The 15,008-nt window shown below is 38.2% G+C and overlaps 1 protein-coding gene across 1 annotated transcript in view; it reads right to left on the reverse strand.

Moving 5' to 3' along the window:
* The window catches only part of hipk3b (homeodomain interacting protein kinase 3b), a 36,250-nt gene that overhangs the window by 15,815 nt on the left and 5,427 nt on the right, over positions 1–15,008 (reverse strand). The window contains exon 2 of the mRNA XM_079466406.1: positions 11,342–12,611. Within this exon, the coding sequence (XP_079322532.1) occupies positions 11,342–12,609 (1,268 nt within the window). The 5' untranslated portion in view covers positions 12,610–12,611. The remainder of the gene's footprint in view (positions 1–11,341; positions 12,612–15,008) is intronic.

Genomic DNA, 15,008 nt, shown 5'->3' on the forward strand with positions numbered 1-15,008 from the left:
TTAGTTATTATTAATGCCTTCCTTTATTTAGTGCCAAAATAGTCTCTCTTTTCTTGGTTATTATTCTGCAGCATATATTGTGGCCTTTTGCAATTTTAAAACAAACTCTTTATTTATAATTTTTATTGGTATAATGCAGAACAACGCTTAAGCTAAATATAAAATGTAATACGAAAACAAATAAAAGTGAATTGTTCAGGCTTGTTCGATGCAAACGTACACAGCCAAAATTAAAAATAAAACCGGATGCTGCGCAGTAAAAATGAGCCAGCATGTTTGCAACATAGCCTAACTGCAATACAAAAGGCACGGTATTATAATATTTCAGTAACATGATGTACAAAAATGTGAGTTTAAAAATAAGCTTTTAAAACAAAGCACAAAGCATATTACACATAATGCTAATGACCATCATGTTTATATTGAATGCAAACAAAAATGACTCGCTTAACTATAAATTTGTTTTCATTGCCAAATTATTTACAATTTATTACAGATGTGCGTCATCACTACACAGAATTGTTTCTGCTTGATGTTCACACATGGCGCTTTCCGGGACCGATCCCTTTAATGTTACAAGGTCCCCTTTCCGGAATCACTTTTCAGGACCAATTCCGAGATGCGTTCACACAGAAGGCACTCTTGGACAAACACACACACAGTGTGTGCCAAATTCTAGGTAACATTGCTGAAGCTTACAGACAAATTCATCCCGGAAGCCTTTGGAGTTGTTGGGGATTTTAATGTGAAATTTCACAACTGTTATAGCAGATAAATAATATTAAAACTGATTTTTTTCATGACTTATGACTTTGATTTCAGTGAAATCTAATTCCAGTGTTTTCCAGGTTTCCTGCTTCTAAAACACTTTGAATATCTAAAGAATAAGATGTGTAATTGTATACTAGCATTGCATGTGTTTTTCAGTGATTCAGAATATAATGGCATTCATTCTATTTAGTAGATTCGTATTTTATCCGAAAATATTTTATTTAGGTTTACAATTTGGTTTTAAATGAACCTCTAATAAACACTTGAATACATGGACATGGATTTTTAGAGTCTAGTGTTTTGCACTAATTTTTGTGCTTTTGTTTAGAACTGGTGCAATATTAATGTGACATGCAAATAAGCACATCCAGTCTGTCCTGGATGTTGTGTGAACTGGACTTACCGTTCCTTCCAGTTTAGTAGTAGTTTATTCATCCCTTAGGAAATTAGGTTTAGTTACACATCACATTAATCACACCAAAGCATAGTTCCTTTACATATTGACACATCTCATTGCCCTTGCACAGGTGTACAATCGTCTGTAAATATTCACACGTCTCCTTTCATTTCTATTTCTCTATGTTACTCTTTCTTTTTTTATGCGTCTTGCCGCAGTATTTGGAAGTGACGTGTTGATTCAAGTACCAAAAAAGATGATTCTTGTGTGCAAGCACATTTCTGACTCCGATTATAAATTCAGAGATCTCCGGGATCTTCCAGATCGTTCTCCAGCATCTGATTCTCCATTACACTTCTCATCTATCTCACATATCATCTCGCCCTCATAAACACGTGAGAGCAGATCTAATAATGGCATCTTCATCCATACATCTGATCTGTCTCGGATGGACATGCTGAAAAATCATCTGCTCAGAGTGACTACAGTAATGAAAACTGGGCTATTTTGAGCTGCACTGGGGTGGAGGATGGCTCTAGCTAACATGTAGATGTAGGCAGGGGTCTTTAGTCTGATAGCCCTCACATTTTGTTCGTCATAACCAACCTTAAACAGTTGAAGAAAGGTTGAATTGTCTTGGGAATGTGTTATTTTTAACTGTGACCAATGTGGCAACATCAAATTAAAGCACAAATAATCTGATTCAATGAAGAACATTCATAAAAGAGAGAGCAAGAGAGCGAGAGAGAGATTAACCCAATGCAGATCTAAATTCAGCTGAATGCACATGCAGTCACAGTGACTCTTCTCAGAACACTATATAGAGCCTATGTGATGGCATCAGTGCTCAGCTATGTTTTGCATTGACATTAAAATAGCCTCACAGAGCTGCTTTCCATTAACACTAAAGCATAACACAATAAGCAGCATGCCTCGCACATACCACAGCTCTGAAAACACACAGACCTTCTCTGCTCGAAGCCCCTAAAAGTTTGGGACCATGTGTCCCAAAGTCAATCCTTCTGTTAACAGCATTTGTTCAGCTCTCGATTCATTTGAGTTACAGTACAGCGTAGATAAAAAATGTTAGAGATTTTGCGAGGTCGTGAGAAAAATGAGTATGCAGATACCACGGAGCATTTGAAGAAAAATGACATGCAAGGCCCAGATTTATTTAAATGGCTTTTATAAAACGCATCCTATGCAAGAATTGTACTGATCTTCATTGCAAAGAAATGATTAAAAATAACCTTGTGTATAGGGCTGGGCGATAAATCGATTTTATCGATTAACTCGAGTTTGACGTTTAAGGCGATTTTTTTTTAATGAAAATCGGTTTTCTCTTTAACTTCTATGACTGACGCTCCCGAGTGTTCACACCAAACGCGAGTTGCGCGAACAAAACGCGCTATTCGCGAGTAGTTGGACGCTTGAACATTTTGAGTTTACTCGCTTCTTTCACGCGTGTAATTCGTGCATTTGCGTGTGTAATTCGCGCCATTCATGAGTGAAATATGCGTCATGGGAGGGGCTTCTGGCAAGCCGCTCTCGTCTAATTGCGACATGGATTTTGTTGAGAGGGTAGCGGCACACCCAGACACTGATCCACTTCAGTGGTGGAAGCGTCACGAACCAAACTTCCCAAGGCTCAGTAATCTGGCCAAAAAACACTTGTCTGTCCCTGCTACAAGTGCCCCATCAGATAGGCTTTTCAGTGTGGGAGAGGGCATTGTTACATGTAACCGGGCATGTCTCAAGCCAGAGGTAGTAGACAGGCTTGTCTTCCTGGCTAAAAATGTGTAAATGAAGAATGTTGAAACTAAAGTAATGGATGCAGATGTTTCATTTTGTTTACAATTTCAGGGATTCAGGAAAGCTGTTTAAAGTTTTGTTTGCACTTTATGAATACCTCCGCTGTATGTATTTTTGTACAATCTAATTTTGTCATTTTTGTTGCATTTATTTGACCAAAAAGGGACACACAATTAAATTATTTATTTATATTTATATATTAATTATTTTGAAGGTGCATTGTGTCTTTGTAAGTTTGAGGTTATTAGAAAACTGATAAGCTACATTTTCACTGTTTACAATGCCAGGGCCTGCCATCTCCTTTACAAGCATGTTTTAAGACTTGTTTCCTGTTACACTTATGCTCCAATGGGAAATTTAGATTAAACTGTATAAAGGAAAATCAGAACACAATTAAGAGTACATTTGTTTTGAGCAATTTCTTTGTTAGTTGTAGTTTGTTTTTAAATAGAAAAAATAAATCGATTAAAATCGAAAATCGGGTTTGGTGTGAAAAAAATCTGAGATTTTTTTTTTAAGCCATATCGCCCAGCCCTACTTGTGTATATAGAGAGGTATATGGCTTACTATATTAACAATGGAATTGACTTTATAGATGTGAAATTAAAAAGCAGTGTAGCCGTCACAGTTTTCCTAAACTTTGAAAAAAATGTTTACTCTGTTTGTTAGTGTCAAAATCTGTGACATCAAATGCTTGCAACCTAAACGCCACAGTGAAGCACACACGTTTTCCATATATACAAGTAAAATATGAAACGTCAAACACAAGCTCAGATATATAAATACACAAGGACAGTAGTTGGCAGTAAGCCAGCCAGCCATAACAGAAGAATGAGTTCAGTAAGCGTTTGTTCAAGGTAAACATGCATTAAATCATATCATAGTCTTTAAGACCGTTAGGACTATTTAAGACATCATCATCCACCATTATCGTATACTTTATACATTATGAGAATATACTGATAAACACAATAATAAGAAGTTTGGCAACTTGGCGCTAGATAAAGATATTAGAGGATATAGCGGCAAAAGATCAATTAAAATAATGTTCCTGAGAGCGCATGTGATGTTATTCTCTGTTTAGTAGACACGCGGCTAAATTGAAACACTAAAATAGCATTCAGTCGTGTTGAAATACAATATAATGTGGTCAGAGTAGAAGCAAAACAGATTTCAAAACGCAACGTGATGAGTTCATCAGCACCATTCTCTCAAAATCCTGTGGGAAACACTGGACGGTGACAAAAGCTCACGCACAGAGACTGTATCCTATTGGAACTAACGAAAAATGCCACGTTCGGAACCAGAACTTACGTGTAGCGTAAGTTTTCAGGGAGAATCAGGGAGAAGACTGGTGCACAGCCAAGGGATAAGGCAAGTTCGACATAACAGTTCAAGAAAGGAATTTCCGAAACAATGTGTCCATTCAGGAAGTGTGGAGACGCTCAGGAAACTTAAAGACTAGACTTCCCATGGACACAGGATAGCTAGAAATCACAATACAATACAAATGACGGATTTCAACCTTGGACTGAGGTTTCCAAGCCATTTTCTCCATTCTACAAGGGAAGATGTTGATCATTTTAAAGAGTAAAATGAAGTTGATGTTGCTTCCTACATCTCACACAAAAGAGAAGTGAAAGTGATTGTTGTAGGACATCAAGACAATTGTGAAATCACACACTTGTGTGATACTTTAATGTGATGATCTTGAAAAGCATATATGTGTTATAAACCTTGTGTGCTTGTGTAAACTTTGCTTATTCTAAAATCGAGCAATCTTTAAACATCTGCGCTTAATTTACATAGAAAACATGGGCCCTACTTTTACGATCCAAGCACATGGTCTAAAGCGCAAGGCGCTAGTCCACTAAGGGCGTATCCGAATCCACTTTTGCTAGTTTAAGGACGGGGACTGGAGGCTTCTGGTGCGTGAGGTCTGCGTGATGTTAAAGCAAGCAAGCAGACCATCTACAGGACAAGCCAGATGTTCTATCTTTATATAGGATACAGAATATTTATCTTGTCCATTGTAATATTAATGTAATAATTATGTTTGTGTGCTGTTGTGTGTTCCTCTGTGTGCAGAATATAATAAGCAGACGGCTATAGGTGCAGATTACTAACATGCTCTATAAAGAACGAAAAAAATACTTTCTATAATTTCAGTTGCCTCAAAATAGCAACGCGGCAACAATGCATCTGAACACCTAAAATATCCACGAGTGCCTAAAGATGTTTTGACACTAATGCAAAAAAGAGCAAGCACTTCCTGAAATGTTAAACCTTCTGGTTGATCAACAGTGTTTTACGGACAGGCTGGGACTAGATGACAGTCCTTTCGGGAAAGTCTACTTCAAAGACTGTAGGAAATTCCCAGCTGCTTTTTTCAGGAAATGGCTTCAGTGGCAGTTTGTGGACATATTCTTGATTTAAATATCTACGACGATTAAGCAGATCTTTAAGAACCAAGAAAACCAGATGCCTGCCATGCATCCTCAAACCAAAGCCACATCTACTGCATCTGAGCTCAAGTTTGTGGAAACAAAATCACTTTAATACTCGAGCCAAGGTACAATGAAGTGGCTTTACCTTTCAACATGAGCCCAAAGCAAACCTGCTCAGATCAAGAACAGACACATCTCTCTTTGTGAGATTATAAACTGGATATTGCTTCCACAAATAAAAGATGATGTGTGAAAAGTTACATCCCTTTTCCACTTTGTTTCGATACACTTCCCAGAAAGCTTTCTCAAAGACAAAGAGCTCGATCCCAGACCAAGCAAGTGGAATCTGAACTAAAGTGACTTTGTGGAGTCTAAACATCTAAACAGATGTCAACAGACACTGAATTAAAGTTTACTTGTTTGGACCGACTATGTAAATTGTGTAATGTCTGCAGAACTATCAACATCATGCAAGAATGATAAAAGAGATTAGTTGCCCTAACAATCAGACATTAAGTATCATCTAGAATTATTTAAATATTTCAAAAGGACAAACATTCATTTTAACCCTGTAATATAGGTACACAAACAATTATTTTGGTTCTGTGATGTGTGTATATCAGAAACATGAACATCTGAACAGACATGAACACGCTCTGTCAACACACACAGTTATCCTTTATGACAACGGGAATCCCATATCACACTATTTTAACCTTGATCCTACTCAGGTCAAATAAACAATAACAAGAGTGAGTCAATGATGAACAATAAGAAAGACTAACATGGCTTTAATCCATCTAAACAGCTTATGCAGTCAAAATATTACAGTAAGAGGAATAAAATGACGATACCAGACATCACATTTAAAATAATAATGCTGTCAGAGATAAAGCACCAGGAGGGAAAGACAAAAGTTATTACCTTCGTTTTTTTATTCGTACATTGTGTTTTCAGCAAACAAAGATAAACAACTTGATGGGAACCACATTTTGACTGAGTCAACTGGGACAGGAGAATGTTTGAAATCTATCCGTCACTTTTCTTTATACAGAACATGCATCAGATTAACCCATGCAAACATACAATTACTATTTTATCTTAAAGTTCCATTTGCATGCGTCGACATACAGTACACTCTTGTTCGTGGGCAGTATTTACGTCACTTTTTTTTGTCTGCTTACAATGTCTGTATAGATTGCTGTCTAATAATGTAAATTGGATTAACAAACCATATACAGTGCATCCGGAAAGCGTTCACAGCGCTTCACTTTTTCCGCATTTTGTCATGTTACAGCCTTATTCCAAAATGGATTCAATTAATTATTTTCCCCCATATTCTACAAACAATACCCCATAATGACAATGCGAAAGAAGTTTGTTTGAAAGATCAAACACCACATCCGAACCAAACACGATGTGATTCCTACGATAAGCAATTTGTCTGTCCATACCAAACGCAGAAAAGGGGCGGGACCCTACAATCAATCACAAAACACAGCCAATCAGAACAGATTTCGGACCAGAAGCTGAAAAATTCACGTAGAGAGATGCGTCCTGTTCTCATGACTTCAGTGATGCCTCATCGGACGCTATGCTATAATTTCAGAACCTAAACGTACTGTATGTAATCAAACGTATATAGCATGTCCTCATCCATGTTTGCCGATTAATATTCATGAGGTGCAGAACTTACATCGAATGAGATCAGAATGAGTTTCTAAAATAGAATTATGTTGTTTGTTGCGCACATTGTCGCGGCTGGTTAGGACAAAACTACTGAAGATAACTTATTGCGTGCCGCGGCATCGCATTGTGTTTGATAAGGACCAGGATCAGACATGTTTATCATTAATATTTTTAATGATATAAAAGGTGTTATGCAACAAATATTTTTATTTCAACCCATCGTTGGGTTAAATTAACGCAGAATATGGTTATATTTGACCCAACAGTGGGTTAAAACCACTAGGCAGTTTAGGTTAAAACAACCCATCATAGGTTAATTTATAACCCAACAGTTGGGTTTCTCCGTATTTGACCCAACGATGGGTTGAAATAAAAGCAACTAAGATAAACATAACACAGCTTGCATGTTACTTAGGCTTTGAAAGCACAGCTGTAGAGCTTCATCATGGCAGAACACAATGGAACAAAGCTGAGCTATAAGTAGTGATGCTACTTCTATCTCCTGTGTCCTTGACAAGCAAAGATCTGTGATAACACTGCACAAATACACCTTGACGCCTCCAAGAAAGATGAAAATGAAATGAAATAAAACAATTGAGACTTCTGACTTTCCTTCTCTTGCAAGACAACATGTTTCTAACATGTTTTTGATAAATGATTGATGAGGTTTCAACGCTTACGCAACACAGGATACAGAGTCCGCTGCTATTCATGACAATACACTACAAACACAAGCCAGATTCACAGCTCATAAAAAAGCGAATGTAAACCCTTCTCATTATTTCTCGCCTCATTTTATTAGAAACGAAGATTGAGTTTATTTTATTTTATTCTTTATTTAAAAGAACTCGACACTATGTAATTTGATAGAATTTAAATGTTTGTTCTAGTTTCACAAAAGGAACACAAAAATACATTTTCAGAAAAAAGTGTGGTCAAATAAATGTGGCATTTTGGGGTGAACTATTGCGTACAGAGTTGGAAAATATCAATACATTTAGAGACTGTTTGAAAAGCCCTTTATTAAACTAGAAGGTGTCTAAATTCACTCTTTAAAAAGCAACAAAACAGCTGACGCTGAAAGACCTTGAATGAGCGCGAAAGTGATCTCCAGCATTTTGCGCTGCCTTATTTCACTTTGACTGCCAGTGCGCTTCACCATCTATAGAAGTCAAACTGAGCTGGCTGTCCTCCCATAAGCTAATTTTAGGCAGCGGTCTCCGGCGCTGAGCCCCCGCTGAGAGTTTCACGCAACTTTCCCCAGAACAGCAAAACAGCCTATCGTGATCACCTTCATGTGAATGGAAAAACAGCTTTGTGTGAACGGGTCTCATTTGGTTTAAAGGTTAGAACAAAAACAGACACATTTCTAAATTAAGACCATTTCTGTAATAAAAGATAAATCATGCATTCATTGAACAGCGAATCATATTATAATGCTGGCTTGCCAACAAGTTATACTGTACAATAGCATTCAAGAACAACCCCTCATATGCTATGAACGTATACTAAGGATGGTAAAATATAAAATCGTCTTGATATATTTTAGTCAAAACGATGTCCAAAGTTACATTTATTGCACTCCATAGTTTATTATAATAAAAACTTGTTAAGCAGTGACTTTGAATGGTAGTAGGCTTGACCAAACAAATAACTTTTTTAGTTTCTCTTAACATAAAAACAAGAGTAAATAACCAAGATTACTTTTTTCAAATTGTTTCTTTGTACATTTCAAACCCATTTTAATTGCAACATCAGAATTGCAGTACCATAACTGGGCAATTCCAACGTTATGGACGTGACATTTTTCGTTATGGTAGTGACATAAAAATACTCAGAGAATGAATATATGTTACGAATATATTGAACCTTCTGTTTATATTTTACAAAACCCTTGTTGATGGAGTCTAAACATTAAAAAAAAGATGTCTATGAAAAAAATTTCTATTTTAAAAAAGGGAAATAAACATGCGTTATCGATGTGACAAAAAAGAACGCGGTTTTTGGCAGACGACAAACTTTGTAGGATTTCGGTTAAATAAAATGCACAATCCTGACACAATACTACCCAATGAATGGAGAAGGCATGCCTCTTAATAGGACATAAAAAGTAACTTTATATACATTTCATGTGTCCATTTATGAGGAATATGTAGCGTTATGGATGTGACAATAATAAAACAGGCCCTTACCTGACTATGAAAATTCATGTCCTAAAAATAAAATCAATGCTTTACAGATTTGAAGAGAGGTATTTGAACCACCAATCGTTAATATCTGTTCTCTTACCATAGTAAAACATGTTGGTAAAAACATTTTTAACTGTGAAATAAAATGATTCATCCCACGGTTAAAAACTTCCCACCCGTATCGGGCGTTATAAAGCGCAGGTAAAGTGAACGCCCTGAGAGAGATCGGGAGTTGAAACGTAATCCAGCCCGCAGCAGCAGGATCTTGAGTGGATTAGTGACCTGCACACAATCCTCATGCCACAAGCCAAACCTACAACTACTACATATTTTCTCCAACATTAACGTTAATGAGCTCTTCTGTAGTATGCTGAATGACTGTCACATTCAGAACACCACACCACGTTTCTGCACCCTGGAGTATAGTATCACAGAGGTGTCTCATTTATAAAAATTGATATACTATTACTGCACATTTTTGACACACTGTACAGAATACTACATCCCAATGCATTTAGTTCAATACGGCTCATATAGCTTCCGGATGTTTTGTCACAGTAGAAATGATTCATCTTAATAATAAAAAATTAAACCTTCATCCAACACTTGATAGGATTCTGCTGACTTTTATCTCTAGCACATCTCGTATCTGTACATACGGGTGTTTACATCTGAACATCACTGGATAAAGGACAGAATGTTCGGAGGAAACAAACACATCTAAAAGAGGAACACGAACGCAGATATTGATTGAGGTTTGTGAACACACTGTAATGTCATCGCTTTGGTGAAGATGAAGGATAACCTTCTGCACTGCATGAAAATGTCATCTATTATTCATATATCAAGTTAATTTTTAATTAAGCATTATTAATCATGATTAATGATGAGCAAAACTTTTGTTTTTGATAGCAGATATTCACGTTTAATATTCCATTGGGGCGCTTTTCCACAATCATTCTTTTCCAGAATCATTCTCGTGCTTAATCGTTCCACTCCGTGCCGATCCGGGTCAGCCAGTGCGTAATGGGTTTCATTTTACACCGCAGGGCTGATAACTGTAATCTTTAGAATGTAAACACAAATGCTTCACGCGCCAAAATACGAATGATAAGATATCCAAATGCCATGTCATTTATTTACAATCGATAAAACATCTCTTCTCGACAACTCTTCTCAACTTTTCTTTTTTTTAAGGAAAGAAAAAGTTGAAAAGAAATAGAAGTACTTGCATAGCTTCGTATACTGCAAGCAGTTTTATTGCACAAAAGCATTGCTGTCCTTGTGTTGTTCTAATTGTTTTTGTTGTTCACCTCATTTGACTAAATGTAAACATAATTGTAGAGTATAGTCATATTTCTTACATTTAAACATTTAATACTGAAGTGTCTGGTTAGTACTTGAACGTGTGTATGTTTTCCAAAAGCATGTTGGACTGGTCAGACTCTTGTCAAAACTAAGCAATAAACACTGGGTGTTAGTTATGCAATGATTGTTATTTCAGTTCTGTAAAAGTTAACTCCCCACATTTTCCCAATGCATTTCTAAACTCTAATCTGTTAAAACACTAAGGCAAACATAATGCAAAACATTTTTGTATGCAACAATGCATCATTCTAAGGAACTCACTTTTCCAGTCATTTTCATCCTCGTCCCATGTCATATTACAAAAAACACATTTCCTTTCCCATAGCAATGAGACAAGACATGAATGGTTTACCCCCCACCGGTTAAAATGTTGGGTCAAATAGTTTTGCAAGGTCAATGTAGCTTTATAACACATGGGACATTGTTTAAAATCAGCGGCGTTTCCTGTAATTCCACAAGGACTTCTAGCCATTCATTCATAAGATCTAACTATATGAAAAGTAACCATTACAGACAGTGATATGAGGAGAAACCCAGCAACACCCAACAAAAACTTAAAGGTGCCTACATAAACTTAAACATTCAGTTATAAAAGCAAAATATTCATATTTTTTTAATATTTAGAAAATATCAGTAATAGCTCCAAAACGCATAAGAGTTGTACATACCTGTAGTACCGCGACTGGAGATACGTAGAGCAGACTGCTTTCGAGACATGACTGGCTGAGCCAAAGTCTATGACTTTCACTCTGTAGGGTTGGCGTACCGGGTCCACCAACATGATGTTCTCAGGCTTCAGGTCAGCATGAATCAGTCCCATGGCCTTCAACTTTTTCAGCGCCGCAGCCACCTGCTGAAGAACAGGTCGGATCACCTTCAGAGGTAGCGGACTGAATTTGTTTTGCTTGAGGAAGTCATACAGGTTCTGCTCCAACATCTCAAACACGAGGCAGGTGTGGCTGCGGTGCTGGAAACACTCGAAAGCTTGCACCAGATTGTGCTCATCGGCGTTCTCGCTGCTGAGGCGAGCCAAGATGCCCACCTCGATCTGACCCTGTCGAGCGTACGATGGATGATTCTTCAGGATCTTCACAGCCACGATCTCATTGGTTCCACGTTTCCAACATTTCACGACTTGGCCGAAAGTACCGCGACCAAGGAAGCCTAAAACCTCGTAGGTGTTCTTCAAGGAGCAGAGCAACTCGTGATGGACCAACTGGTAGTCACCACCTCCACTCCCAGAACTTCCTCCTTGTTTCGCGGGCCCTCCTCCGACCGCACCGGGGACCGCAACCGGCAGGTTTCCCACGTTCGATTGCAACATTGCAGGCAACATTGACAGGTCCTCCACAATCTGCATGGCGCTCCCAAAGTTCTCAAGCTCCTCGCTCTTACGTTTCAGCCCGCATCTGTTGGAGCCGTCTCGCGAGTTGAAGCCTCTGCAATCTTCTCCGTCACCCACCTCCTCCTCCTCCTCTCCTCCGCCACCCTCGTCAACACCACCCTTTCCTTCAACCTCTCCTTTTTCTTGACGGTCACGTCCCTCTCCCCTACCCCTTTCGGCTGCCCCTGTAGCTCCACTGCGGCAACCCCTTCCTTTGTCCTGTTGCTCCGCGTCTTTGCCCTGAGAGGGCACGCCCCCTTTTTGCAACGGTGCGGTAGTATGCTGTCGCTGCACGCCTTGTACAGCAGCGGTCTGCAAGGGAAAATCCTGCCCTCGGATTCTACCGACCACAGAATCTTGCGTCTTGAACGAAGCTGTAAGTTGCGTCGGGTATGCAATGCCAAGGGTTCTACCATTCAAGTAAGTCTGCGGGTAGACCCTTTCATGGTAAACACAATTTCTGGGCTCAACTTTAAGTTTCTTCACACTACAAAAGGCACTTGTCGGAGTTTGAAAAACATGTGGTGGGTAGACCAAAACTTGTGAGGCCATACCTGTAAAAAAAACAAAAGAGATTTTTAATCAAGCTTTTATGTTCTTACAATGATACAAAGGAATTTAATGAGGGTCAATGTTGTTTGGTAACCAACACCTTTTGTTCTGCAGCAGAAAGTAAGTCATGGTCTTTTCTTACAATGGGCTGCAAATAACAGTTGGTTGAGCCAAGAATATGTGCGACATCAAAACATTGCTATGGTTTCACTGTGTCAGTCGCCTCGACAAGGCCTCTCTCTTAGATGACAGTGAATTAATTAAAAGGTGGCGGTGTTTTCAATATGTGTTACTCCGTGTACTTGCCTTTCCACCTAAACGTCAACAGTCACAATTGTTATTGACAGAGAAGACAGCTGATCGAGTTTATCACGACTTAACGAAAGGTTAGCGAGTTTCCCACATAACCTTTCTCTATGTGCTTGGTGCGAGCGTATATCCGAGCTCTCGACCTCCCTAGTTGTATCACTGTGAAACAACAACAGCCTATTTTCCCATATTTCTGAATCGGCGATCTACAATAACTATCACATGCATAAAAAAGAAAAAACCCTCATAACACAACAACATATTGATGAGAAGAGCAACCGCAAAGGATATGCGCTGCATCTGTTAAACGAGTATAAAGTCAAAATCACATATCCACTGTTCAACGTAGATGTATGGTGACTTTTTCAAACTATGTTGCATTTATAAATCAGGATTTAAGCAGCAGTTAGAGTAACAGCTGGTTGGATTAAACACAAGATGTTAGTGGGTTGTGCGTTTATAATATGTGAAAATAGCATTCAGTCTTAAAATACAATATATTGTGGTAGATCGGCCAGTAGAAGCGAAGCGTTGACACTTACTCATCTGAAGCTCATGAGCTCAGAGCAACAGCCATCAAAGGCCAAGCGAGAAAACAGAGGCTTTTCTGTAATGCCAATAATCATACCATATGAGATATTTGAGAAATAACAGGACGTTCTAAACAAACACAAAAAACACTGGCAAATATAATTCCAAAACAAATCCTCCTATTCTGCCAAGTTTCTTCTGATCTCGAAATGTTCAGTTCTAAATAATATCACATTATCTGTGACCATGTGTTGACTTGTGTGTAACTTGAAGTGTTTATATTCTGAGAAAACAACCTCCTTTATATATCCATAAAATTGAGAGGCCGTTTACAAGAGAAAGTAGATGCGAAACAGATTTCAAGTGCCAACACTAGAAAACGCATGTGATAACGCAACACATAGGCTATGCTAATAAGTGCGTGACGTCATCAGTGCCACAATCTCTCAAAACCCTGTGGGAAACATTGCAAAAATGAATCCCAGTTGTGAATCCTGAAACTCTGCAACGTTTACGTGATCATAGTGGATCAAGTAATCATAATAAAGAGGAGTTTTCACAAGTTTGGCAATGAGATGTCACCAGTGTCCATGAACAAAGTGTAAACATCTCGCTATGTGTCATTGAACCTCCTGCATGCAGTGGCTTGCATCACAGGCTGACATCACTCTTGACCTTTAACCCTAGGTCTGAGCTGCAGACTACAGACGATGACATTCTGCAACACAAGGCCCGACCTGCTCGATCCAACACCCACAAACCGTCCTTCAGTTACTGTCATGAAGAGAAATAGCTAACCTCTCATGGGTTCAAATATAACCTTTATATCAGTTTCCATGAATCCACTCTCAGGTCTCTAGGCAACCGCTCTCTCAAAGTGAGCCTTACAGCATGGGGTTACAGCTACAGACACAACAGGCAGTTTTATATCCAATAAGATTTCCAATCAAAGAAGGTACAATATAGGAATAGTTCACTAAAAATAACAAGTATTTATCTACGTCTTACTTTGGATATTTACAATAGACTTTTATAAAACTAGTTTTGGAGTGACAACCTTATCTTATTCTTCCAAAAGTAGTATGGATTTCGTAGCATACGTTTTAAGTGTCCTGACAGATTTCAAATGGGTTTGGTAATTAAAACAAAAATGAAAATATAACCCATTATTTTACTCAGGACTTGATGTAAGTCTATGCACATATAATGGTGATTTTGCTCCAACAAACACCACTGAACACACTATTATTCACATACGCGTTTCTGCCGTTCACAAAATGAAGTAATTGGTCCATTTTAGCTGTTTCACTGCTTAAGACTATTTACCTATTGATTTGTGTACCAAGATAAAATTATTATGAAAAGCAACATGATAAGAGTGTTTTTTACAACTGGCCAACACATGGAAACTAATATAAAGGTTCTATTTGAACCCATGAGATGTTAGCTGTTTCTCTTTACGACAAACAAAGTTTTTATTTGTCTCTAGTCTGCAGCTCAGACCTAGGGTTAAAGGTCAAGAGTGATGTCAGCCTGATGATCCAAGCCACTGCATGCAG

The sequence above is a fragment of the Barbatula barbatula genome (genome assembly GCF_947034865.1).
Source record: "Barbatula barbatula genome assembly, chromosome: 10".
In the NCBI taxonomy this organism is placed as follows: domain Eukaryota; kingdom Metazoa; phylum Chordata; class Actinopteri; order Cypriniformes; family Nemacheilidae; genus Barbatula; species Barbatula barbatula.